The sequence below is a fragment of the Mizuhopecten yessoensis genome, unplaced genomic scaffold (genome assembly GCF_002113885.1).
Source record: "Mizuhopecten yessoensis strain PY_sf001 unplaced genomic scaffold, ASM211388v2 scaffold3453, whole genome shotgun sequence".
NCBI classification, from domain to species: Eukaryota; Metazoa; Mollusca; class Bivalvia; order Pectinida; family Pectinidae; genus Mizuhopecten; species Mizuhopecten yessoensis.
In genome coordinates this window covers 706,739-731,508 of record NW_018405052.1, presented here as the reverse complement: position 1 = coordinate 731,508, position 24,770 = coordinate 706,739, and the positions used below count along the sequence as shown (strand labels likewise).

Genomic DNA, 24,770 nt, shown 5'->3' with positions numbered 1-24,770 from the left:
AATTTCGAAGCGTATCAAGCTGCTTTTCCTTCATATGACGTTGAAAATAGATTTGTGTTTTCGCATACTCCACACATGTATCGAAGTCCGCCATATTGTATAGAAGTACACCGGCGACTTACTTGTTGATCCTTACACCGGAAAACCTTTTTGGACAAAATTTGTCTGTATTACTCCGCCTTCTACTCCCGAGGTATTTTCTCGTTTACGGAAAGTGCCGACGGTTCCCGATTGATGATTGAGGTGTCGAAACCACAATCGCTGGAGTTATGCCCCGTGGTAACACGAACCAAGGGAGCCCACTCTAATGTACAAAAATATGTAGGGATTTCACAACGAACGTGTCAACATTTATTTCGGTGCTTTCTTGTTATACTTACCTGTTTTGTCGACAACACAAGAATCGACGGGTTGTTTTGGTGTTTTAACGTTCCGTGATCACACGTAAATACAGTAATTCAGTAACTTCAAAGGGGAAATTTGAAATGAATGTGGACATTACCTGATTACAGACCGTTATTGACATTTTGCCATGGCTAACGATGAACAGATAGAAGAACTGGAGGCTCTGAGATCCATCTACGATGCTGATTTTTCAGGTAAAGTATCGAATGACTATAATAAAAACTTAAAAGATTTACTGAACAAACTCGAACTGTGCACGGATGTAGTACATTGATAGTCTTTTAAGGTGTTTATATCACGGATTTGGATCTAATGTAATCATGTGCTTAATACATGTAGCCGGTTCCAATATTAGGGCAATATTAATATACCACTCAACAATGTCTTAGGGTTCTGTTCTGTTGTTTATTACGGGGCAAATTCTCCGAAAAACGCTAATCTACAAATAACAAATACAAACCATAAATACACATTCGCCCGTAAAAGAACACACACATATAACATTCACTCAATTTAATAGTCACTCAAACTAATATAGTATTAAATTGCTATAAGAGAAAATAGAAAAGTAAATAGCCACTATATAAAATATAATATGCACATACCTGTAATACAAAATATTGTAATTTTTGTATATGGTTACAGATAAATACTTTTCAACGTTTCAACATGTTGCGAAATCATTAACTAGCATGTTATTTAGACTGTCGAGTTCAAAATATCAATAAATTTACAGGAGTGAGGACGATTGCTAACATATTATGTTATATGCATACCGTATGTTTAACTTGCAATAATTAAGTGAATAATTACTTCATTTATTTTATGCAATATAATTATTACTGAAGATAACATTTATAAGCTTTTGTCAATAACAGAAAAATATGCTTAGTTCCCATTGGCTTTACACGTACTAGATACACATGTAACGTTTGTAGGAAACATACTCTGTTATATCTCTACACTTCACAAAAGTTTTACGAGAATAAATACATTGAGAGACATTTATATTTTTCACTTGAGTTTTGGTTAACTATATGATATAGATTATATGAGATGTGGAATCAATATACATGTACATTGTCATTTTGTTTCAGAACTGACGTCAGTTCCTCCCTGCTTTATGGTAAAACTAACAGACCTGTCGGTACAGCTTTCAGGTGAGCTTCCTTTTAGATTTGTGAAGCTATAGATAATACCAAACGAATTCCATTTGCAGCAGTCGGAAAAGAGTTAATTCTTACCAGTCCATGGTCAGCCAAATTAATTTTGATTGTGTGTATATTTGCACAAGATTGACACCATGCTAGCGATCACAAGTACATTTCTGCAATTCCATGTTTTGAATCGTTTATAATAGATATAACGCTCCATGTTTTGAATCGTTTATGATAAACATGACGCTTGGATAAATGATTTACACATGTCTTACATTGTACCTAGATAAAGTCAGTGGCACATATGTCAAGGGCAGATAACCCGTTAACACAACTTGTTCTCACCTCAAAATAATATTTTTTACTAACTATTCAATATAACATTTTATGTTCTGAACGTTCAGGTCAGGTGAATATTAAGTTCACGTTGCCAAATGATTACCCTGCCGAAATGCCGATGTTTGAAGTGCCAATGAGGTCGCGAGTACTGACACCTGATCAGGTGGCCTGTATACTAGAGGAACTCCGAGCTTGTGTAAGAGGAACTCTGAGATGTTTCATATTATTTCGTGTCTAGATGAAGAAAAAATATACTGATTTTGTAAGTTTCATCTTAATAGTTAGACTCCATTATAGTGTAAACAGTAATTTGATCAGTGAAAAAGAACAAGTTGTTTCGCCTGACAACACAAGTAAGATACAATGTGACTGAAAGCAAGCTTTCGTGTGAGTTAGACTCTCTTGCTAAGCAAGTTTTACTAATCATTAGATAACATTTCTGTTTCACTGTCAAGGCGGAAGAAAACATTGGTATGCCGATGATATACAGCCTGATGGATGCTGCCCAAAACTGGATCAATAAGAACATCACGGAGGTCACCGACAATGACAAGGTCAGTAACGTCTCAATCAAAAGTTGGTTGTCATGTGGAAAAAGTCAATTATATCAGTCACCGCACTATGTTGGTAGCTTTTGTTTTTGTTTAACGTCCTTTTAACAGCCGGTGTCATTGAAGGACCATCCTCGATATCCAGGGGTTACGCTCACTTTCGGTCTCTGCACCCTTGGAATATGCCATGGCAAAATTGAAGGCACGAAGATAGCTGTTTGATTGGTCTCAGGTAAAAAAAACCTGACCAATCGCTAGGCTGATACCTGTTCTTTGAAGATTACAAAGGAGAGACGCCCAACTTCAAAGCCTGTCAATTTTTACCGTTACGTGACCGCGAGATTCTTTTGATGTACAGTACATCAAAGGATCGAACTAGTCTTCTCGTCCCGTCCACAAGGTGGCGCACACCGAGCCTTCAATTTTGCTATGACATATCCCAGGGGTGCAGAGAGCGAAAGTGAGCGTAACCCCTGGATATCGAGGATGTTGAAGGACGTGCCTCTATATGTGTGATGAATGCGTGTGTGTGTGTGTGCTCGGGGCGGCTTGTTGGTGTATTCTCTTCCTTGTGATAGCGTGATTGAGATGTCGACTTTATAGTGCTACCTACTTAAATACCATGCCGAATGCACTCAACATATTATTCAACCCGGTCACATTATACTGAGACAGAGTGAACCAATTGTTGCCATTACCCGAAATGCGAAAGTGAAGCAAGGAATAACAACTACCATTTTTAAGGACTTGAACATGTCCCGGACTTTGGACAGACCTCATTGCCTTCTACACTATGGTCAAAAGTGAGGTATTGCCAAGGAAGGCGCTAGGGAACATAAAGGTTGATAGAAAGCGGAGAGAACATACAGATCGCATATGTTGTAATGGGCGCAGCAGTGTTCCAAAGTAAAGAGCTCAAAAGCAAATCCCCAATTCTCTAGAGGGTTCCCACATTAGTTGCGTCTTATCACTACAACATGCAGTGGGTAAAACAGGTATCAATCCTAAACCCGCGTGTAGCCCATGCCAGTTAAGTTTTATATAATGATTTATGAACACAAACGTTTCTCCAAAACATCTTACAATGTTTACTGTATACAGGAGGGAGAAGAGAGTGTCGAGGAGGTGACCCTACACACAGTGAAACTGGAGGAGCCCAAAGTCAGCGGTGGTAGATGGGAGTATGTCATCGGACTCGTGGTAAACGTCAATATTTCTTTCAACACATAGGCCTAACCGAAGCAGTAGTATACCACTGGTATTCATCAAAATGTTTTTTAATTTCTATTTGTTAAGAAACTATTGTTTCATAATGAAATTTTATTTTGCGAGCTGCACCTGTAAGTATCCACAAATGTATAACCAGTAGCAACGAAATAATTATATTTTCAGGGGAAACCTTCGGCAGGGAAGTCAACGTTTTTCAATGCAGCCACCACTGTAGATTTAGCCAAGACAGGAGCACACCCGTTCACTACTATAGAACCGAATATTGGCAAGGCGTTCTACTCCATAGACTGCCCGTGTGACCGACTGGACACACTGTGTGATGCAGGTAACTTTCGTTGAAAAAATATAATCGAACAATTAAAATTCATGATCATGAAATACTTTTTTTCCATCCATAGACGTTGTTTTGTTATTGCGGATTATTTTTATTTTTTTTACCAAATATGCAAATTTTATATATGAGTATACGATGTTGTTTACATTTGTTAATGTGCAGCACATGGTCATAACTTCCGGAGGAAGCGGCACGTTCCAGTGCTACTGAAGGACGTGGCAGGACTGGTTCCCGGGGCATGGGAGGGTAAGGGACGAGGAAACAGATTCCTCAACGATCTATTGGACGCCGATGTGCTAATCCACGTGATTGACGCCTCGGGTACGACCAATGAGAAAGGAGAAGAGTGTCAAGGATACGATCCAGCCAATGACATTCTCTGGCTGCACCAGGAAATCCAGTAAGGGCTATACCTACATTGATATGAAAAGTAATATGTCTCTCCATACTGTCTTACCAATTGCTCGGCCACTGGTACTGACAAGAGAATTACCTAAATAGAATGCATTCAATTTATCTGTTGGTTTAAGAATCGAATTCTGATGTTACACGCCATCAAAGGTTATATTACATTACATGATCAAAGTGATTTGTTATCTTTTTCAGTCAGTGGATTTTCCAAAACGTCTGGAGTAGATGGGACTCCGTAATCAAACGTCCATCTAAGCTGATTGACATGTTTACGGGTTACCATGCCAACAGAGCTACCATACACACTGCCTTACATAATGCTGGGATAGGGGATAGGTATGTACTGAAAACGTTGTGAAAAAGATAGGAGACATTTTGATGGGTGTCACATGATGTGCAGGGTTATTTCAGTGTTTACAAAGTCCCATCTTCACCCCTGGAATATGTCACAGCAAAATTGAAGACTCGAAGATGACTGTTCGATTGGTCTCAGGTAAAATAAAAAAAACTGACCAAGTTTGCTATGACATAGTCCAGGGGTGCAAAGAGTGTAAGTGAGCGTAACCCCGGGAGTATGGAGGATGACAAAGTCCTTGCGCAAAAGCTAAACATACACTACGACGGGTGCTTAGGAAGAAACTACTAAAAAGGAGTAGATATGCCAGGAAAGAATGGGTTTCTTGTGTTAAAATTGGGGAAGCAGATCAATTTTGGTCTCTTTGGTCTGTTTTGTGTCTCACAAAAAAGAATGTAATACTGGAAACACCTTCAAAAGAACATAATGTTGCTTCTGTTTTATTAAGGTAGGGAGGGGTATTTTATAATGTTTCCATTTCATTTGTAACCTCAGTTCTTTGTTGCCTTTGTTTGGTCGCATCCGAGTTCTGATTTAAGCTAGGATACCTTTGTCCTAGTTTTACAGACATCCCCAAACTGTAGTTTATGTCTCACACTCCACAAATATTTTATTTGTATATAATCCAAAGAGCGAACCATCCTTACAATTAGGTTGTAGAGAACCGCATTTTGCTCAAGTTTACTTTGATCACTGATCCAGTACTTTCATGAGTGAGCTCCCTTTGAATTGGAACACACTTTATTACTAGTTTATCATATGCATACCTTACAGATACTTCTTACATTTTATGGTTTCTTGATGGATATATATTGAAACATTCTGAAACGCGAACGTTAGGGTTAAAGAGTCATGTTCGGATGTCATTTAGAAAATATGAGTACACTTACTTTATAGTGAGCTTGGTGGAATAGCAGGATGGAAGGAGTCGGTTCTACATCAGATCGTGGACCACTTCCTCCGACTCCGGTTCCCAATGTTACTGGTGCTCAATAAGGCGGACAAACCCGAGTCCACCGCCATTATACAAAGGTACGTTCACCGTCTCATGGAGGGGCAATGGGTAAACATGAACAACTATCCTACTTCATTGTAACATTTCATCCGTAAAACCTTCAGTAGTATCATTTGAAATTATTAAAGTTCATACTTTAAGGTGAATGTATAAGGAATCAAAATCCTGGCATGAACTGAAAACAAAACTCCGTTTATCCACCTTTAGATAATTTACGATAATGACTCATTCCACTGACACGTCTGCAAGCAAGCTGCAGGAGAACGTTAAAATCCAGTAGTGTATTGAAAACAATGTGCGCTATAGAAACGCCAATTTCTAATAGATAAGAATTTGTAGTTAAAATGTGTTTATTTATTCTGTGCTGTATTCTTGCAGTTTTGGATTTCTACTCGCTTTTAAAAGAAGCATATGCATCAGTTTCTCTGTTTCATGGTCAAATTCTAACAATACATCATTTGCCTTTCCCTGTTAATATAGTATTGTTTTGATATAAAAAAAATAAAACATTATTTTTTTCTTTATGCTTCAGCATAATTTATCAATTTATAGGTAAGAATGAATAACTCATTTTCTTATATGCCATTATGCTAATGTATGGGAAATTGAGATTAATCTCAGCTTATTTGCCTTTTCACTATAATACACTTCAACTTGTTTTATTTCTCCCAGACTACAAACAGACATGGCGGACTTTAAATCTATAGCGGTCAGTGCGAGGACGGAATGTTTGCTCCAGAAACTGTCCAAAAATGGCGCTGTGCAATATCAATACGGAAATGACCAGTTCCAGGTTCTTAAAGATACACCCGACACCCAGCGGACAGTTGTAGAACTACAACGGGTCTCAGCAGACGTCTTCAAACGGTAAGGGCCCAACATTGTTTGCAACTTTTTTAAGTGTTTTTCAAACATATCATATTATCAGGATTTATTTTTTATTAGTTTTATATTTTCATGGTTGAAGGTTATTTCTGATACTAGAATCGAAATATTTCTTAATAGAACATAATCATATTTATTTTTAGGGTCAATATTTCCTCAAACTTAAATAAGAAATAGCGAATTATGTAGGAATTTGTGCAATAAATAGCTCCATTTGACTTAAACATTGGTTGGATTGCAGAAAATAACTATAAAACATTTACAGGAAACGTGAAACTTTATATTAAGTTCAGACTGTTGTTAAGAACGTGATACAGGGACCAGGTGTGTTTCGTTTTGTATCTTCCGTGTTCATTGTTGATGATAAGCTAGGATTCTGGTTCTTGTAATCTGCACGATCTGGAAAGTATCTCTGATCACGTCTCTGTATCCTTTAATTAAGCTCACGGGAATAATTGTAGGAAGTGCGTGTACCATGTGGTTAGACATGATGGTATTCCGATTTATCTGTATGGAATAACAAAGATGGCTTCATCCATATCTACAAGTGAAACATGAGATTTTAATTTGTCTAATTTACATCTCACAATTCTTGTATGTAAACTTTGTCCATCAGTAGAAGCAGCATGTGTTGTCAATCTGTCTTTCGAGCACGACGTGAGACATATCTAACACGTGATGAAATGTTCTACGTTTCACTACAGTAGATGCATGGTCTAACAAATACACTAATGTCAGAAGTTCACTGTCAATGATAACGCCTGAAGTTTGGGAGAATCCCAGTCAGACGTTTAATGAGATGGTGTCACGTGATGTTTTGAAAATGAGACAACTATAAATGCTGGATAAGATTTAATTCCAAAGACTTTGCAACACCTTTGTACGGTTAATCACAAATGCAGTAAGAATCTGTCTTTCCGATTTAGTACGAAGTGATACTACCCTAGTTTGTGCGGGCCTCATGCGACACCGGTACGAGCTAATAAGATGATAAGTATTGATTAGGAATTGCTGCATGATGTAATACGATGTATTAAGACATGACACTACCACGAACTCACACGACCTTTTACAGTAGGAAAGGATGGGACGGGGGTGGGAAACGCGCGTGGGAGGATTTGCGTACTGGTTCGTGATCACATGGGGATTTACGTATTAATTTTGTGGTTTCGGGAAGGAATTTACAGCTTTTGATTTTTTACCGATTTCTTCTTGGCCGTGTGTAATTTTAATGAACGTAATCGGGGGAAAGAAATTTCCTTGGTCTTGAAGTGTTGGCTAATTTCAACTTTAAACATGCTTGTAACGCTATACCTGTAACGTGTGCATAGCAGCTCTTCCAGGGATAATATTTTGTTTTGGTAAGCCCTTTGCTTTGAGTTCCAGGGCTACAGCACTGAACATATGTTATGTATGCAGGTTGTTGTGTTATGATGCTGTCTGTTTTAATGGTCCCGTGTATAAATCTTGGGTATTTTCTGCTGTGCTAGCGATGTTAGTGACGTGTGCAAATTCCAGCAGAATTCAGATGCACGGTTAAGTCAAATATTGTGCGTTGTAGTTCTTATCACTGTTGTTTCTTACCATTTTTGCAACACATTGGGAATTTTAAGTATTAAAAGCCATCAACTTTTCTCTATTCCAATTTTCTAATAACTTGAAACAGTATGCAAAGATTCACCGAGTTAGATTCTAGTGTGTTGGTGGCATACATGATTATGTCGTCAGCAAAGAGGTAAACCTGGAGTTTTATGGAGTAAATGAGTCATTAAATGTACATTAAAACACATAGGTGCCGAACGGTTGAACACACCTGAAAATATTTAAAAAAACATAGGATTCATTATATTACTCAACTACTTTTTAGCTTCGTTTTTCTAGGAATTTCTTTATTCTTTTCAAAATAAGCGACTTGATTACAAATCGTTAAAGCTTTATATCTTAGTCTTCTGTGGTCCCCTTGTCAACTCCAAAACATTTTCTGCTCAGATATGGGTCGACGAACGTCCACGAGGCCCTGTGCGAGGCGGTCAGACTGCGGCCACCAACGTACGCTTTCCCTGTACATTGCCTTGACACACTGCGATCTGTTGGTCGGACCCCCCGCGAGGCGGTTTTACGCGACTGTGTATCCCTCCGACCCGGAACACGAGTTGAGGAACTACACACAACCCTGTGCCATTACCCGGTCAATCTGCTGTCCGGAGACTTCGTTAGAGCTGAGGTAAGCAACACAGTCCCGTGGACTAATAAACTATAGTACATACAGAACAGGGCTTTTACTTAAAAAAATATTGAAGACTTTTTACTAGGTCACCACGACCTGGTTTTGTGTCAAGACTTCTGAACATTCTGACGGGGCCACATATTATGCAGGACATACTTATCCGACTACATTCGGGTTTGGTGGTTGGTTCATGGTGTTCTTTTTTATTTCGGTGTTTGATAAGTTTCTGTTGTTGATGCTTTTTGCATCGAGTTTTAATTCAGAGCCGATATTTATGAACTTTTCCCATACACAAACTCAGCCTCAGTGCTTAAATTCAAATCGTGGTTTAAGGGAGAAATTGCACTATAGATATCAAATTTAAATCAATTTTCAATAGCTGTCAATATTTCCATGTTTTATCATAACGTTTTGACACGGTTGCAAGATTTTAGCAAGTTTCAGGGTAAGTTTCAACGCTAGCTTGTTTAAGCAGAAGGGCTTTACTAATACATGCCTAGATCCTGGCATTAAGTATTGACGATGTGATATAAATATTTGTTACATCAGTATATTAGTGACGTTCCACCCTTGTCTATTACAGACTTTGACGGAAGACAGAAAGCTGAAGCCGTTACGGAAGGACGAGGTGATCACGACTTCCAACAACATATTAAAGATAATGACAAACAAACGCACCTCCTAACACAAGGCACTATTTATTGTAATAAAATATTTTTTAACATTCGTTGAGTTTATGTCTAATCGGTTTGAAGACACTTAAGTTCTTTTAATGAGAAAGTGAAAATGTTATGAAACTCTATATAAAGAAGTGATCTTTAAAACACAATTAGCCGATGAAGATGCAAAATATATTCCGGCTCCTGTACCAGAACATGATTTGTTTGTACCACACACATTGCTCTTGGTAGTATAACATGAACACAACATGGTCCAGACATGTCGAGGAGCGTGTATCATTGTGAGTTATCTCAGACATCTGAGTTGGCACTCCACCGCTACAGCTACAGTAGATAACATTCTATAGTCTCTCGGTACAAAACAAACAGTTGCTGGTATTGTTATTTATCACAGGCGCTTAATTTTTTCTCGCCTTTTTCCTCAGGTTTTTACATTTGTCCACGATTTCATCTGTAACAAATCAAGAAAATATTGATGTATTCGCAAACAGGGACAGTTCTTCACTGCTTCAAAATCAATTTTATCTTGCCATCATAAAGTAAATTAACTAAGGGCCTGTATATTTCACCTTTTATTTGATAGTGTCCACAATACAGGCTGAATGTTGAAATGATTAACCAGAAAAGAGGTTGAAATTTTTACGAAGTTGAGAACAAGTTTTTTCGTCTCAGATTTCTTAATTACCCACGAAATTTCGATAACACTTGGTCAGGACACAAAAGACGTATTTGTATCGGGCAATGCAAGCCTACCACTGTGTACCAAGAATTGAGAGCAAGATGTTCCTACCGAGAAGTTAAATATGATCTAAAAGTGGTACATAACCGAGAAATTTGAGCTATTTAAACAAAAGCATACCAATCGAAAAGTTTGAGAAGTATTAATGAAGGCGTACCTAACTAGAGGTTGGACATGATTTGGACGGACTTCTTGCCGAGAGATTGGACATTTTCTGGATAAAGCGTACCTATCGACAGGTTGGATATGATCTGGATAAAGCGTACCTATCGACAGGTTGGACATGATCTGGATAAAGTGTACCAAGCGAGAGGTTGGACATGATTTGGACGGAGTTCTTGCCGAGAGGTTGGACATTTTCTGGATAAAGCGTACCTACCGAGAAGTTGAACATGGTCTGGATAAAGCGTACCTATCGACAGGTTGGACATGATCTGGATAAAGTGTACAAAGCGAGAGGTTGGACATGATCTGGATAAAGCGCAAAAACCGAGAGATTGGACATGATCTAGATAAAGCGTACAAACTGAGAGGTTGGACATGATCTGGATAAAGCGTACTGACTGAGAGGTTGGACATGATCTGGATAAAGCGTACAAACTGAGAGGTTGGACATGATCTGGATAAAGCGTACAAACCGAAAGGTTTGGCATGATCTGGAAAAAGCGTACAAACCGAGAGGTTGGACATGATCTGGATAAAGTGTACAAACCAAAGGTTTGGCATGATCTGGATAAAGCGTACAAACCGAGAGGTTGGACATGATCTCGATAAAGCGTACAAACCCAGAGTTTAGACAATATCTGGATAAAGCGTACAAACCGGGAGGTTGGACATGATCTGGATAAAGCGTACAAACTGAGAGGTTGGACATGATCTGGATAAAGCGTACAAACCGAAAGGTTTGGAATGATCTGGATAAAGCGTACAAACCGAGAGGTTGGACATGATCTCGATAAAGCGTACAAAACCAGAGTTTAGACAATATCTGGATAAAGCGTACAAACCGAGAGGTTGGACATGATCTGGATTAAGCGTACAAACCGAGTGGTTGTACATGATCTGGATAAAGCGTACAAACTGAGAGGTTGGACAATATCTGGATAAAGCGTACTAACTGAGAGGTTGGACATGATCTGGATAAAGCGTACAAACTGAGAGGCTTGACATGATCTGGATAAAGCGTACAAACCGAGAGGTTGGACATTATCTGGAAAAAGCGTACAAACCGATTTGTTGGGCATGATCTGGATAAAGCGTACAAACCGAGAGGTTGGACATGATCTGGATAAAGCGTACAAACCGAGTTGTTGGACATGATCTGGATAAAGCGTACAAACTGAGAGGTTGGACATGATCTAGACAGGACGTACAAGCGTACAAACTGAGAGGCTGGATCTGATCTAGATAAAGCGTACAAACCTACAGGTTGTACATGATCTGGATAAAGCGTACAAACTGAGAGGTTGGACAATATCTGGATAAAGTGTACAGACTGAGGGGTTGCACATTATCTGAATAAAGCGTACTGACTGAGAGGTTGGGCATGATCTGGACAGGGCGTACTTACCGATAGGTTGGACATGATCTGGATTAAGCGTACCTACCGAAAGGTTGGGAAGGATCTAGATGAAGCGTACCTACTGAGAGGTTGGGAAGGATCTAGATGAAGCGTACCTACCGAGAGGTGGGAAGGATCTAGATAAAGCGTACAAACCGAGAGGTTTGACATGATCTAGACAGGACGTACATGATCTAGAAAGGACGCACCTACCGAGAGGCTGGCCATGATCCAGATAAAGCGTACAAACTTAGAGGTTGGACATGATCTCGACAGGACCTACCTACCGAGAAGTTGGACATGAGATGTGCCGGGACATATTTTTCTTTCATTTGCTTAAAAAGCGCCTTGGACTTTTGATTTAGTCAGCACTCTGTTCAAATCTCCTGTTGTAGAAGGTTAAGCTCATGAATTTGGAGGAAGTGCAGTATATTGTGAATTTAAATTGGAATTGTTTTTCGGAAGGTGCAATGCTTTAAGTACATATGTGTGATATATAGTGCGACTACTTACTCCGTTCCAATCCCAGACAGGAGCCCCACTCCTTCAGCGAGATCTTACGGTCATTGTTGGCGTCACACCTGTTGAGGAAAGGCACCAGACATGGCTCCATGGGACGTAATGAGGCGATGACCATCTGAAGTTCTCTTCGGCTGACACGTCTGTGTGAGTAAATATCAATACCGTACCTTAGTGTATCATCGTATTGTCTTTATAATATACATATACTATTGTCTGTATAATATATACTTATAATATTGTCTGTATAATATATACTTATAATAATGACAAGAGTTATCACAAACTTTTCCTTTTATCTACTTAAATAACTTCAAAGTAGTTTCTCATACAATACACTGGTTAGAAATGAACCGTTCTAGTGTCAATTATACTTACTAGACAGTTCATCTGTGCTGTGAATAAGGTTAAGTTAACAGTGGATACGGAATTAAGGTTCAGGATCACACTTTTATATTAAGGCTATGACACAAGTTTAACTCTTTTGACATCAGAGTTTACTTGAGAGGATGAGAGGTCATGTTGTCGGCTTACCTGTCCTGAGGATGAGAGGTCATGTTGTCGACTTACCTGTTCTGAGGATGAGAGGTCATGTTGTCCGCTTACCTGTCCTGAGGATGAGAGGTCATGTTGTCGGCTTACCTGTCCTGAGGATGAGAGGTCATGTTGTCGACTTACCTTTTCTGAGGATGAGAGGTCATGTTGTCCGCTTACCTGTCCTGAGGATGAGAGGTCATGTTGTCGGCTTACCTGCCCTGAGGATGGGAGGTCATGTTATCGGTTTACCTGTCCTGAGGATGAGAGGTCATGTTGTCGGCTTACCTGTCCTGAGGATGAGAGGTTATGTTGTCGGCTTACCTGTCCCGAGGATGAGAGGTCATGGTGTCGGCTTACCTGTCCTGAGGATGGGAGGCTATGTTGTCGGCTTACCTGTCCTGAGGATGGGAGGCCGTGTTGTCGGCTTACCTGTCCTGTGGATGATAGGTTATGTTGTCGGCTTACCTGTCCTGAGGATGCGAGGTTATGTTGTCGGCTTACCTGTCCTGAGGATGGGAGGCCGTGTTGTCGGCTTACCTGTCCTGTGGATGATAGGTTATGTTGTCGGCTTACCTGTCCTGAGGATGAGAGGTCATGGTGTCGGCTTACCTGTCCTGAGGATGGGTGTCGAGTTCACAGAACTTCCAAAGGACGGCATTAATACGTTGATGAAGGCTATCAGTCAACAGCTCCTCGTAAGCTCCAAGTTCGTTGCGGGCAGCCTGGAACAGATAGAAATAGGAAGAATGCGTCTTGTTACCAATTTGCAATCAAAACATTAACTGTAATTTAGAATAAGTTCTTATTTACTACCTGAAATGATACCTTTGGACTCGATTGCATATCCATTTTCAATTCAACATATAAAACACGGCGAAGATATATTTCACTTATGAAGATAGTTGATATTGCCACATGTTTATTTTACGAATATAGTACACCTTCAAGAATATCAGGTCACATGTTTGCGCAATCTCGAAGAACGCCTGACTGACTCTATACTTCATAGAAAAATGTTGCAGCTGACGTCACACTGTTTGTTATTATTGTACCTCATCTATCTATATACCAATGTGTTTGGTCGGATTATATTGATGATATGATGGGAAAATTTTAAAATATCGTGTTGACCTGACGTGCTCGAGTTTCCCCGGTCATACCCTTATTCCGAGTCTCACTAGAAAAATTCGGCAAGATCTGAGAGACTGAAGCAGACGACAAGAAAGGCGCATCAACCTGACAATATTTACCGCTGTTTCAGTATAATTTATTCTTACATGCGCCTCCCCTTACCACGACGTCCATGATGATAGCGAGCCAACCCTCCATCCGCGCAGGAAACTGACTCATACCTACGTCATCACACCGCGGAAGGTCTGGTAAAACATACAGATAATAAAACAATGGTGTAATAATTTGAGAAAGGTTTTGTTTCATAGGCAACTTTCCAACTATTGTAGCACAAAATATCAGCTGGTTAATAACAATGATTAAGACATAGATAAATGTTGTTATAATGCGTCGTTCTGAATTAATCAGTATCTGAGAGCTAGGTATACAACATACTCTGACATGCTCCGAAGTAAATGAGCTTGAGTTTCTTAAAGGCGGGGTTGGAGCATTCGGGCGACTTGGCTTTACACAGGCAGGCCTCGCGGTCTAGGTGGCACTCGCTGTCAAAGGTCGTATTCTTGGAGCCACACACCTGTCAACAACAAAACATTGTAATGACATCGATCACAGATGACAAAGACAGGGATAGGATGAGGACGACTCTATCATTAGGAATCCATTTCTTATATGTTTTTCAAAACCAATTAGGTATCCATCCATATATGTCGAAAGATTATTGAGTTACTGTTGGATATTTACATTGTTTGAATGGATATTGAGTGCATATACATGTATTGTTTTGGAGGATCACCTCGAGTCAGAGGCTTGCTGAGCATTTACTTTGTGGCTGGGGATTGTTGAGTGGTTACCTTGAGTCTAAGGGTTGTTGAGAGCTTACATTGTGTCTAAGGATTGTTGAGAGCTTACATTGTGTCTAAGGATTGTTGAGAGCTTACATTGTGTCTAAGGATTGTTGAGAGCTTACACGGTGTCTTTGGATTTGTGAATGTTTGACTTCAGTCTGAAGATTGTTGAGTGATTACCTTTAGTCTGAGGATTGTTGAGTTACCTTTAGTCTGAGGATTGTTGAGTTGTTACCTGTAGTCTGAGGATTGTTGAGTTGTTACCTGTAGTCTGAGGATTGTTGAGGTACTTTTGGGCTGAGGATTGTTGAGTGATTGCCTTTAGTCTGAGGATTGTGGAGTGTTTACCTTTAGTCTGTGATTGTTGAGTTACCTTTAGCCTGAGGATTGTTGAGTTACCTTAAGTCTGAGGATTGTTGAGTTACCTTAAGTCTGAGGATTGTTGAGTGTTTACCATTAGTCTGAGGATTGTTGAGAGCTTACACGGTGTCTTTGGATTTGTGCATGTTTGACTTCAGTCTGAGGATTGTTGAGTTGTTACCTGTAGTCTGAGGATTGTTGAGAGCTTACGTTGTGTCTAAGGATTGTTGAGAGCTTTCACGGTGTCTTTGGATTTGTGAATGTTTGACTTCAGTCTGAGGATTGTTGAGTTGTTACCTGTAGTCTGAGGATTGTTGAGAGCTTACGTTGTGTCTAAGGATTGTTGAGAGCTTACATTCTGTCTAAGGATTGTTGAGATCTTACATTGTGTCTAAGGATTGTTGAGATCTTACATTGTGTCTAAGGATTGGTGAGAGCTTACATTGTGTCTCAGGATTGTTGAGAGCTTACATTCTGTCTAAGGATTGTTGAGATCTTACATTGTGTCTAAGGATTGGTGAGAGCTTACATTGTGTCTAAGGATTGGTGAGAGCTTACATTGTGTCTGAGGATTGTTGAGAGCTTACATTCTGTCTAAGGATTGTTGAGATCTTACATTGTGTCTAAGGATTGGTGAGAGCTTACATTGTGTCTAAGGATTGGTGAGAGCTTACATTGTGTCTCAGGATTGTTGAGAGCTTACACGGTGTCTTTGGGTTTGTGAATGTTTGACTTCAGTCTGAGGATTGTTGAGTTGCTTTTAGTCTGAGGATTGTTGAGTTACCTTAAGTCTGAGGATTGTTGAGTTGTTACCTGTAGTCTGAGGATTGTTGAGTTACCTTAAGTCTGAGGATTGTTGAGTTGTTACCTGTAGTCTGAGGATTGTTGAGAGCTTACATTCTGTCTAAGGATTGTTGAGAGCTTACATTCTGTCTAAGGATTGTTGAGAGCTTACATTCTGTCTAAGGATTGTTGAGAGCTTTCACGGTGTCTTTGGATTTGTGCATGTTTGACTTCAGTCTGAGGATTGTTGAGTTGTTACCTGTAGTCTGAGGATTGTTGAGTGTTTACCTTTAGTCTGAGGATTGTTGAGCTACCTTTAATCTGAGGATCGTTGAGTGTTTACCTTTAGTCTGAGATTGTTGAGTTACCTTTAGTCTGAGGATTGTTGAGTTACTTTTAGTCTGAGGATTGTTGAGTGATTACCTTTAGTCTGAGGATTGTTGAGTACGTACTTTGTGACGGGGGTTGTTGACATTTGAACAACTCTGCACACACACACACTTTGGTTTGTCGTCACGAATAACACAGTCCTCCCCTCTCTGACACTGCTTCTTGTTACAAGGGTCTACAACGAACGGAACCTTGGATATTAAGGCTGTAGAGAAGACGATTAAAATATTATAGTTACTATTATTTTTCTTAATGCATTTTGAACCATCGGTGCGAACAATTTTCCTTCCAGTCATAAAAGTTCTTAAGAAAAAAATAAGAACATTACACTCATTACTAGTTTTGTTAAATTTTTACTTATTCTTGATATATGTTGTAACTCCAGTATATCGACAAAAGCCAAGTTGTTCCTTGACATCCTTTATCAATTAGCAATACAAAACTTGTCGTATGGCTATACGTTTACTAGATCAGTTACAAACAATTGTACGCACACTTCGAATATCTCATTATATTTATTGGTTATGATGTAAGATGATTCTTTCTGCGATATATTTCGTAAATTTAGAAGAGTCCTGCGGCTTTAATCTAATTTACTCTGTCGTCACATTGCTGGGTTATGTTTGCAGACAGTTTGTTTCCAGCTAGAGAGCATGCTGTGCTGTCTGTCTGGATGTCTGGATGTCTGTCTGTTTCGATGTCGTCCGTAGTAACTTGTACAGAAAACACCATCTTAACTAACTGGTGAATTTTACAGAAACTTTACTTTATTGATCAGTTTATTATGTAGTTGTAAACCGGCATTTTAATTTCAGATTTTCACTCTTTTTAATGGAGTTACGGCCCTTTATGCGAAAAAAATTGTCCGGAAAACTCCTGTCTTAACTAACAGACATATTTTATTGAAACTTCACTTGAATGATCAGTATAGTCTATGCCCCTTTGTGCTAAAAATTTGTCCGTTCAACTCCTCCTTAATTAACAGGTAGATTTCATTAAAATTAGCATTGATAATCACTATCTGCTGTTTTTGGGCACCTGCATTTTAATTTCAGATTACAACATTTTCTAAGGAGGTAATGGCCCTTTGTGACAGAGTTATGCCCCTTTGTGCTAAAAACTTGTCCGTACAACTCCTCCTTACCTAACAGGGGGATTTCATTGACGATCACTATCTGATGTACTTGTGTACCAGCATTTTAATTTCAGATTTCAACACCGTCCAGAAATCTCCATCTTAACTGACAGGAAGATTTTTTTATTGAAACTTCACTTAAATGATCAGTGTCTCATTATATGTAGCTATGCACCCGTATTGTCCGTCCGTCCGTCCGTCGATCTGTTTACATTTGTTTGTCATCGCTCTACCGACTTTAATTCTGTTTGTATATTGATGAAACTTCGCCTATATGTAAAGAGCCAAAATCTCCCCAACGAGTTCCAATTTCAGTAAGTTGACCCCAAGGTCAAGGTCACTATATGATGTATAAAATACCAGCATCTGCGGGGGTATCAGTTATCCTCCGGATGACAGTTCTTGTCTAGCGTTTATTACCGGCTTAACCCAAAATTAAAAGTGACTATATAGCAGGCATCGACTCACTGCATACCATCTTCTTATTAATTACGTAAATATTCGTAAGGATACAGATATTCTCGCTACCTGACCAATTTTAAGGCGTTATTTGACTATGATACGTGTATAAACGATGTTAAACATTACTGGACTTAACATACAATTTTGGTGTTTATATCGTCGCTTCGTGTGCCACCATAACGACAAAACTGAAAACAAATACCTGATAGCAAATGTCAATAATTACGGTAGTTGTACCAATGTGATGCCCTCTATATCGGATAGTTAATGTCAGTTATTACGGTAGTAACAATGTGATGTCTAATATACCGGATAGTTAATGTCAGTAATTACGGTAGAACCAATGGGATGTCCTCTTTATCGGATAGTTAATGTCAGTTATTACGGTAGTAACAATGTGATGTCCAATATACCGGATAGTTAATGTCAGTTATAACAGTAGTAACAATGTGATGTCTAATATACCGGATAGTTAATGTCAGTAATTACGGTAGTAACAATGTGATGTCCAATATACCGGATAGTTTATGTTGGTAATTACGGTAGTAACAATGTGATGTCCTCTATACCAGATAGTTTATGTCAGTAATTACGGTAGTAACAATGTGATGTCCAATATACCGGATAGTTTATGCTGGTAATTACGGTAGTAACAATGTGATGTCCTCTATACCGGATAGTTTATGTCAGTAATTACGGTAGTAACAATGTGATGTCCAATACACCGGATAGTTAAGGTCAGTAATTACGGTAGTAACAATGTGATGTCCAATATACCGGATAGTTTATGTCATTTATTACGGAAGTAACAACGTGATGTCATCTATACCGGATAGTTAAGGTCAGTAATTACGGTAGTAACAATGTGATGTCCAATATACCGGATAGTTTAGGTCAGTAATTACAGTAGTTACAATGTGATGTCTAATATACCGGATAGTTAAGGTCAGTAATTACGGTAGTAGCAATGTGATGTCCTCTATACCGGATAGTTTATGTCAGTAATTACGGTAGTAACAATGTGATGCCCTGTATACCGGATAGTAATTACGGTAATAAAAATGTGATGTCGACAATACCGGATAGTTCGGGTCATTAATTACGGTAGTAGAAATGTCATGTCCACCATACCGGATAGTACAGGTCGGTAATTCCGGTACTAAAAACGTGACGTTCCCTATATTGGTAAGTTTAGGTCAGTACCTAAAATGAAAAAATGGCCAGTTGAGTTCAATAAGTACACTAGGACTAATGATGCGTTCTCTTCCCTTTTGAGTCACAGTAAGTGTCTTACTGACATTTGGAGTGTCTCTGGTCTTTCCCTCTACTCACTCTCTCTCGATACTTGCTCGGTCGTATCGTCAGTTTCATCGTCGAGGGCGACCTCATCATCATCGTCGTCATCTTCATCCGCAGCCAGGCCCTGTAGACATGCATGTAAAAAAAAAAAAAAAAAAAGTTAACGTTTCTTTACCTCATTGCCCAGGAAAAAACACTTCACAAAACACAGGATTCGCATTCACATTAGGGTTTACAAGGCTAGAATGACCAGTTCCGGAGGAATTTGTCGACACAAACATGTTGTGTTGTTCAGGAATTACGTAACGTGGGAAGATTTAGATTCTGACGGTCTTTGTAATCGTTACCACTTGTTTTCCCTGTTCCATCTTATAAGTGTGCACAATCCACATTTACTGAGATGTTTTAATTGACCCTTGGATTTCACTGACGCAACACATGCAGGTCTGTAATAAAGACGACATGTCTGGATTGTTGACATTCCAATACACATACAACCATTGATGTCCTGTGTATAATATAAAGTAGGAAAAGTGACTGATATTATTTTACTGTCTGGAAATGATTTTAATTATTCGTTTGTGAGCTCATGTCGGGTCAACGCTTAACTCCTATATTACATAGTCAAAAGTCTTGATGTTATGAGAATAAGTGAATATATTAATTGGTATTGTCCTTACCTGCTCCGGTATGTCCTGTATCGGGGAGGCCGAACGTGTCTGTTCGTCCGCCTGTAACGAGCAAATTCAATCATTCCGTTAGCAATGTAGTATAACATGTACATTTATAGACACAAGTTGGCCTCCGATATATGAAGCACAAATTAATAACTCAGAAACAATATTGTAACATGACTGATATTTGTTCTACAATTGGCATTTTATTAAATTTATACAAACACTTCCTGTACAAAATTGAGTTCTTCAGTAATGCTGTATGCTCCTTCGCACAGCTTAGCTTCTGTATTTTAATTGTGGTACAACAGTCTGGGTTATGATACGCTTGGTACACTGTAACGCGTGTTAGCGATTTTAAGTTAAACAGATTGCGTACAATTGCGTACTTTTATGAAACACTGAATTGGGTAAAACGAGGGATGACATCACAAACAGGAAAGTTCCGAGTCTGGAATATTTCAAATATTGATATAATTTCTCTTTACAACAATTGTTAAGCGATTTTTTCGCAGACTCGTAAAAAAGGTTATTTTGTTAGATCAAAATATTTTGTTTAACTTCAAATCAGATTGACACAAAATTTGTTAAGATTTCCCACTCCAAACAACGTCAGATCGATTGTCACCCCACCATCAGCATTTAAGGCTCCGCAAGTGCTGAAAAAATATAGTACTAACATAATAAGTGAAAATAAGGTGATACAAGAATAAAAAAAATAGGATATGCAGATATATAAAAAAAACACCAGTTAACTACATATAGCAATCTATATATTATGTTGGGGAACTAGGAGACGGGATTTGATATCGTACGTATGTATTTGCTGACCACGCAGTCAGTGCGCAAGCCAGTGCTTATCAGGTGTCGTCGTGTTCGGTCAACTCCATAGCGGCGTGTATCATTTACAGTTCGTCTTCAATCCACGTACGTTGCCAAGGTGAATCACGCTCCCGAGACATCGAAGATTGATGGACGTTGTTGTTTTATATGTTGATATGGACAATGTTCATCCGACATCGTTAAACAAAAACTAGGAGCTACGAAAGGGTGTCAGTTATCATTTAGCACATGTTTACTTATAGATAGAATTTTAACTTACAAGACAACTCACATTTACATACCTACACTGTTTACATGCCTACATCTGTAGCACGCGCATTTAATGGGTCAGTAATTACTTTAACAACTTGGAGAACGACTCCGTGTTAATGCACATAGGCACACGTTATTATCATATATAGCTGGAACCTGTACATGTGCTGTTCGGTCAGTCGGCACTAAACGTTAAATCAACGTGCTGATTAACGGTTCATCTGCAGGCTGATTTGCGATACAGTATTTCAGTTTCTACTGTCGACAGAAACAGGCTTTGTGCTAATTTGATGAAGATACAGTCACAGTTTGGTTAAAGATCATGTAGAGGAACAAAATAATTTCGAGTCGAGTCCGTTTAGAGTCCACGCGAGATTTCACCACACAGCCAGTAACGTGGCAAAACTTTCAACTTTCTACAGTTTAGACGTGTGTCCTAACATTTAAAAAGTACATTGTTGCACATTTCAAGCATCTGTAAGTGAATTGCTATGGCATTAACGGTTCATGTCATTGACACAGGCCAGTCTATGATTAATGTAACGTGCAGTCATGTAGACAACAAAGTGCTTCCGTTTTAGTTTATGTCTGTGTTGTTTCGGGTTAGGTTTCACCGGAAGTGAAATAAAACACGTGATGTAGGAGGCGAGAAGAAGTTCCTACGGTGAATGCATTCGGTAAAAACGGTCCCAAGATGACCCAAGGAACGTAAATCTCACAAACGATTACACTTTTGTCAAAAAAGGAGCAGTTTAGTTTCCGGAATTTTAACTGATGATGTACATTTTACTGTTGTATACAATGAGTTCAAACATAAACCAGACACATCACGTCAATGACTAACCTTTCGCCAGGGAAAGCTGTTGAATATCAGCTGTTTTCACAGGAAATAGCCTTTACAGTCTGTGTTATGCCAATAAAACTTTTTAAGAAATATTGTTCGGGTTTCGATGAATGAATCCACTGGTGAATTGTAGGTATTTGTTAGATCTTTTGACTCGCTCTAAATGAAATCCACATGTTGTGAAGTTTTGTTTCTTTCACTTGAAAGCAAGATAAGAAAATGATATGTTTTAACTGTGCAGCCGACATTTGTTATATTAAAAGACGTACAATTAGAAAAAGAATTCCAATGCTCTTTGGAAAACTTAAATATTTATCTTGCTGTTCTAATTCCATCCAGACGATGGAATGTGTATGATAAATATTTATCAGTTAATTCATCAAAGTTAGCGAGTTTGCCCGACTCTGTCCGATCATCAAACTTGAACCAGACGGGCACCTGTTAAAGTCGGTAAATATGACCCGGATTAACTGTATTCAAACTGTTCCGACAAACAGACGCTGTGACAAGCCACAGAGTATCAGTGTGTGTAGTAACTGGCCTTCATTAACAGCACACTTGAGTATCATGTAACTGTTTTTACCCCCCGAAAACGACTTTTGATGATATTATTTTTGAAACAGTTTCACGTTGATGTCCAGTAGTATCCTTCCTACTGGCTGCTCGTAGTTTTCTTTTATGTACGGAAATACACGAGAAGACAACTGGTCTGTTCTAGCCATTTCGCCGTCTTTTTCCTTAGTGATTATTTCTACAATTGATGAGGAATTGTTCAATGCTGTCAAAAATAAATTAATCAATCTCCGTAAGAGTATTGGATCCGGCAGTTTCCGTCATTATTGCAGCACGCTAATACTACGAACCACTAAGATCAAGATTGTATTTGCTTCATCAGAAGAAAAAATAACTTATAGAATTCAGATAATTACCTTTATTACATACTTACTAATAAATACGGTTTTTTTTGTATATGCGATACGACACAATTGCTCTAACCATATCAGCCCTCGCTGTATCACACCCCAAAACCCGTATCAGCCCCCGCCGTATCACACCGCAAAACCCGTATCAGCCCGCAAAACCCATATCACACCCCTTTTGGGGAAAAAAAATCGTTTTTCAATATTTCAAAAATAGAAATAAATCATAAGATGGTAGTTTTTATTAGTAAGTATGTAATAAACAGAATAAAACACGCCTTTTTCCATATAACACCCAGTATCAACCCTTGACCAATATCAGCCCTCGGGCCTTCGGCCCTTGGGCTGATATTGCAGTCTCGGGTTGATACTGGGTGTGATATGGAAAAAGGCATGTATTATTCTCTACTGGAAGCTAATTATGCCGGTGGTGGAGTAGATACGTCTGCACATTATAATATTTAAATACCTAATGGTTTCTGTTCCTTTTCCAGATTTAATTGATCTAAAGCCTCATCCAAAAGAATCCCTTCACCAAATACTACCTATACAGAATGTGCTGTTTTATGAGATCTTACATCGTCACTTCGTCATTTCCTTACAATTACACAGTGTATGTAAATGACGTCACGCCTATTTGCATCTTTTCCTCAACTTCGTCATTATTCGTCAAAACTGTATGCCCACTATTTTGTCAATAAGGAAAAAAACATACAAATTTTACGTCTTTTTTACTGTCAGAAACTATAGAAACATTTAATTGAAATAAGCACGTACAATGTATACATATTTTTATACATGTTATGAAACAGTAGCAGACTCATACTGCAGCTACATATATATAGTACTTGATATATGTTGTGATAGTTATTGTGCAGGTTTTGACATCAACATTACCTCGACATACAACCAGAACGTCTAGCAAAACAAATCCCTGTACTTCATCCGTGGTTTCCCCCCCATTTTGTCCATATTTGTACTTGTGTGTAATATGTGTTTTCTTCTGTAGCCATTAGCTGTTTTCCATTAGCAAAGCTTTTGTAACATCACCTGTCGTTCGAGAAAGAATAACTGCCCCGCTGTATCCCATGGCAATATCTTATGAGGCAACGAATGTGATATTCCCACATTAGTCGCCTCGTACGATAATATAGCGGGATATAACAGGCGGATTTCTCTATCAACCTGTAGGGTAACTGAATTAGTAAAAACATTTAGCCAAGATTAAAGTACTAGTTTGTTAAATGTTGGTCTGTCTGTATCACAAACACGTGCAGGAATATGTGTGTAGATCTTACCTTGATGAGGGCGCATGTCGCCAGTAACAGAAGAATCAGCGCCGACAGGGTTTTCATGGCGGCGATCTACAACACAAAGGTGTATATGACACATTCTTAAAGCATAAAGTTGTGATACAATAAATAAATATGTCAGTGCCACAAGAGACATATAAATATGTGACACAACAAATATCCTGATGATACAACAAACAAAAATCCTGATAATACATCAGAAAAATGTATCGTTGATACAACAGACTAATACATCGGTGATACAACAGACAAATATCCCGGTCATACAACAGACTAATACATCGGTGATACAACAGACAAATATCCCGGTGATACAACAGACAAATATCCCGGTGATACAACAGACTAATACATCGATGATACAACAGACAAATATCCCGGTGATACAACAGACAAATATCCCGGTCATACAATAGACACATGTTCCTGTGATACAACAGACACATATCCCGGTGATACAACAGACAAATATCCTGATGATATAACAGAAAAATGTATCGATGATACAACAGACAAATACATCGGTGATACAACAGACAAATATCCCGGTGATACAACAGACAAATATCCCGGT

At 38.8% G+C, this 24,770-nt stretch overlaps 2 protein-coding genes across 3 annotated transcripts in view; one reads left to right on the top strand and one right to left on the bottom strand.

Annotated features, from left to right (window-relative positions):
* Nucleotides 1–243: 243 nt before the first annotated feature.
* On the top strand, nt 244–9,690 carry LOC110447522 (uncharacterized GTP-binding protein C428.15-like). Of its 2 annotated transcripts, none has more exons than XM_021493289.1 (12): nt 244–599; nt 1,503–1,565; nt 1,967–2,097; nt 2,357–2,455; nt 3,554–3,652; nt 3,845–4,007; nt 4,179–4,416; nt 4,623–4,763; nt 5,680–5,814; nt 6,470–6,664; nt 7,609–7,654; nt 8,672–8,746. In XM_021493289.1, exons 1-11 carry the CDS (start codon nt 533–535, stop codon nt 7,616–7,618), a joined length of 1,341 nt encoding a protein of 446 aa, XP_021348964.1. In that variant the 5' UTR covers nt 244–532; the 3' UTR covers nt 7,619–7,654; nt 8,672–8,746. The 2 variants fall into 2 exon arrangements, with proteins under 2 accessions (XP_021348964.1, XP_021348963.1); XM_021493288.1 differs by lacking the exon at nt 7,609–7,654 and adding an exon at nt 9,493–9,690 and having other exon boundaries at nt 252–599; nt 8,672–8,906.
* The window catches only part of LOC110447523 (SPARC-like), a 22,061-nt gene continuing 6,882 nt past the window's right edge, over nt 9,592–24,770 (bottom strand). The window contains exons 2-10 of the mRNA XM_021493290.1: nt 24,182–24,247; nt 20,031–20,081; nt 19,384–19,474; nt 16,517–16,629; nt 14,512–14,650; nt 14,239–14,321; nt 13,555–13,667; nt 12,403–12,551; nt 9,592–10,040 (exon numbers count right to left, since the gene is read on the bottom strand). Coding sequence (XP_021348965.1) covers nt 9,988–10,040; nt 12,403–12,551; nt 13,555–13,667; nt 14,239–14,321; nt 14,512–14,650; nt 16,517–16,629; nt 19,384–19,474; nt 20,031–20,081; nt 24,182–24,238 — 849 coding nt within the window. The 5' untranslated portion in view covers nt 24,239–24,247 and the 3' untranslated portion in view covers nt 9,592–9,987. The remainder of the gene's footprint in view (nt 10,041–12,402; nt 12,552–13,554; nt 13,668–14,238; nt 14,322–14,511; nt 14,651–16,516; nt 16,630–19,383; nt 19,475–20,030; nt 20,082–24,181; nt 24,248–24,770) is intronic.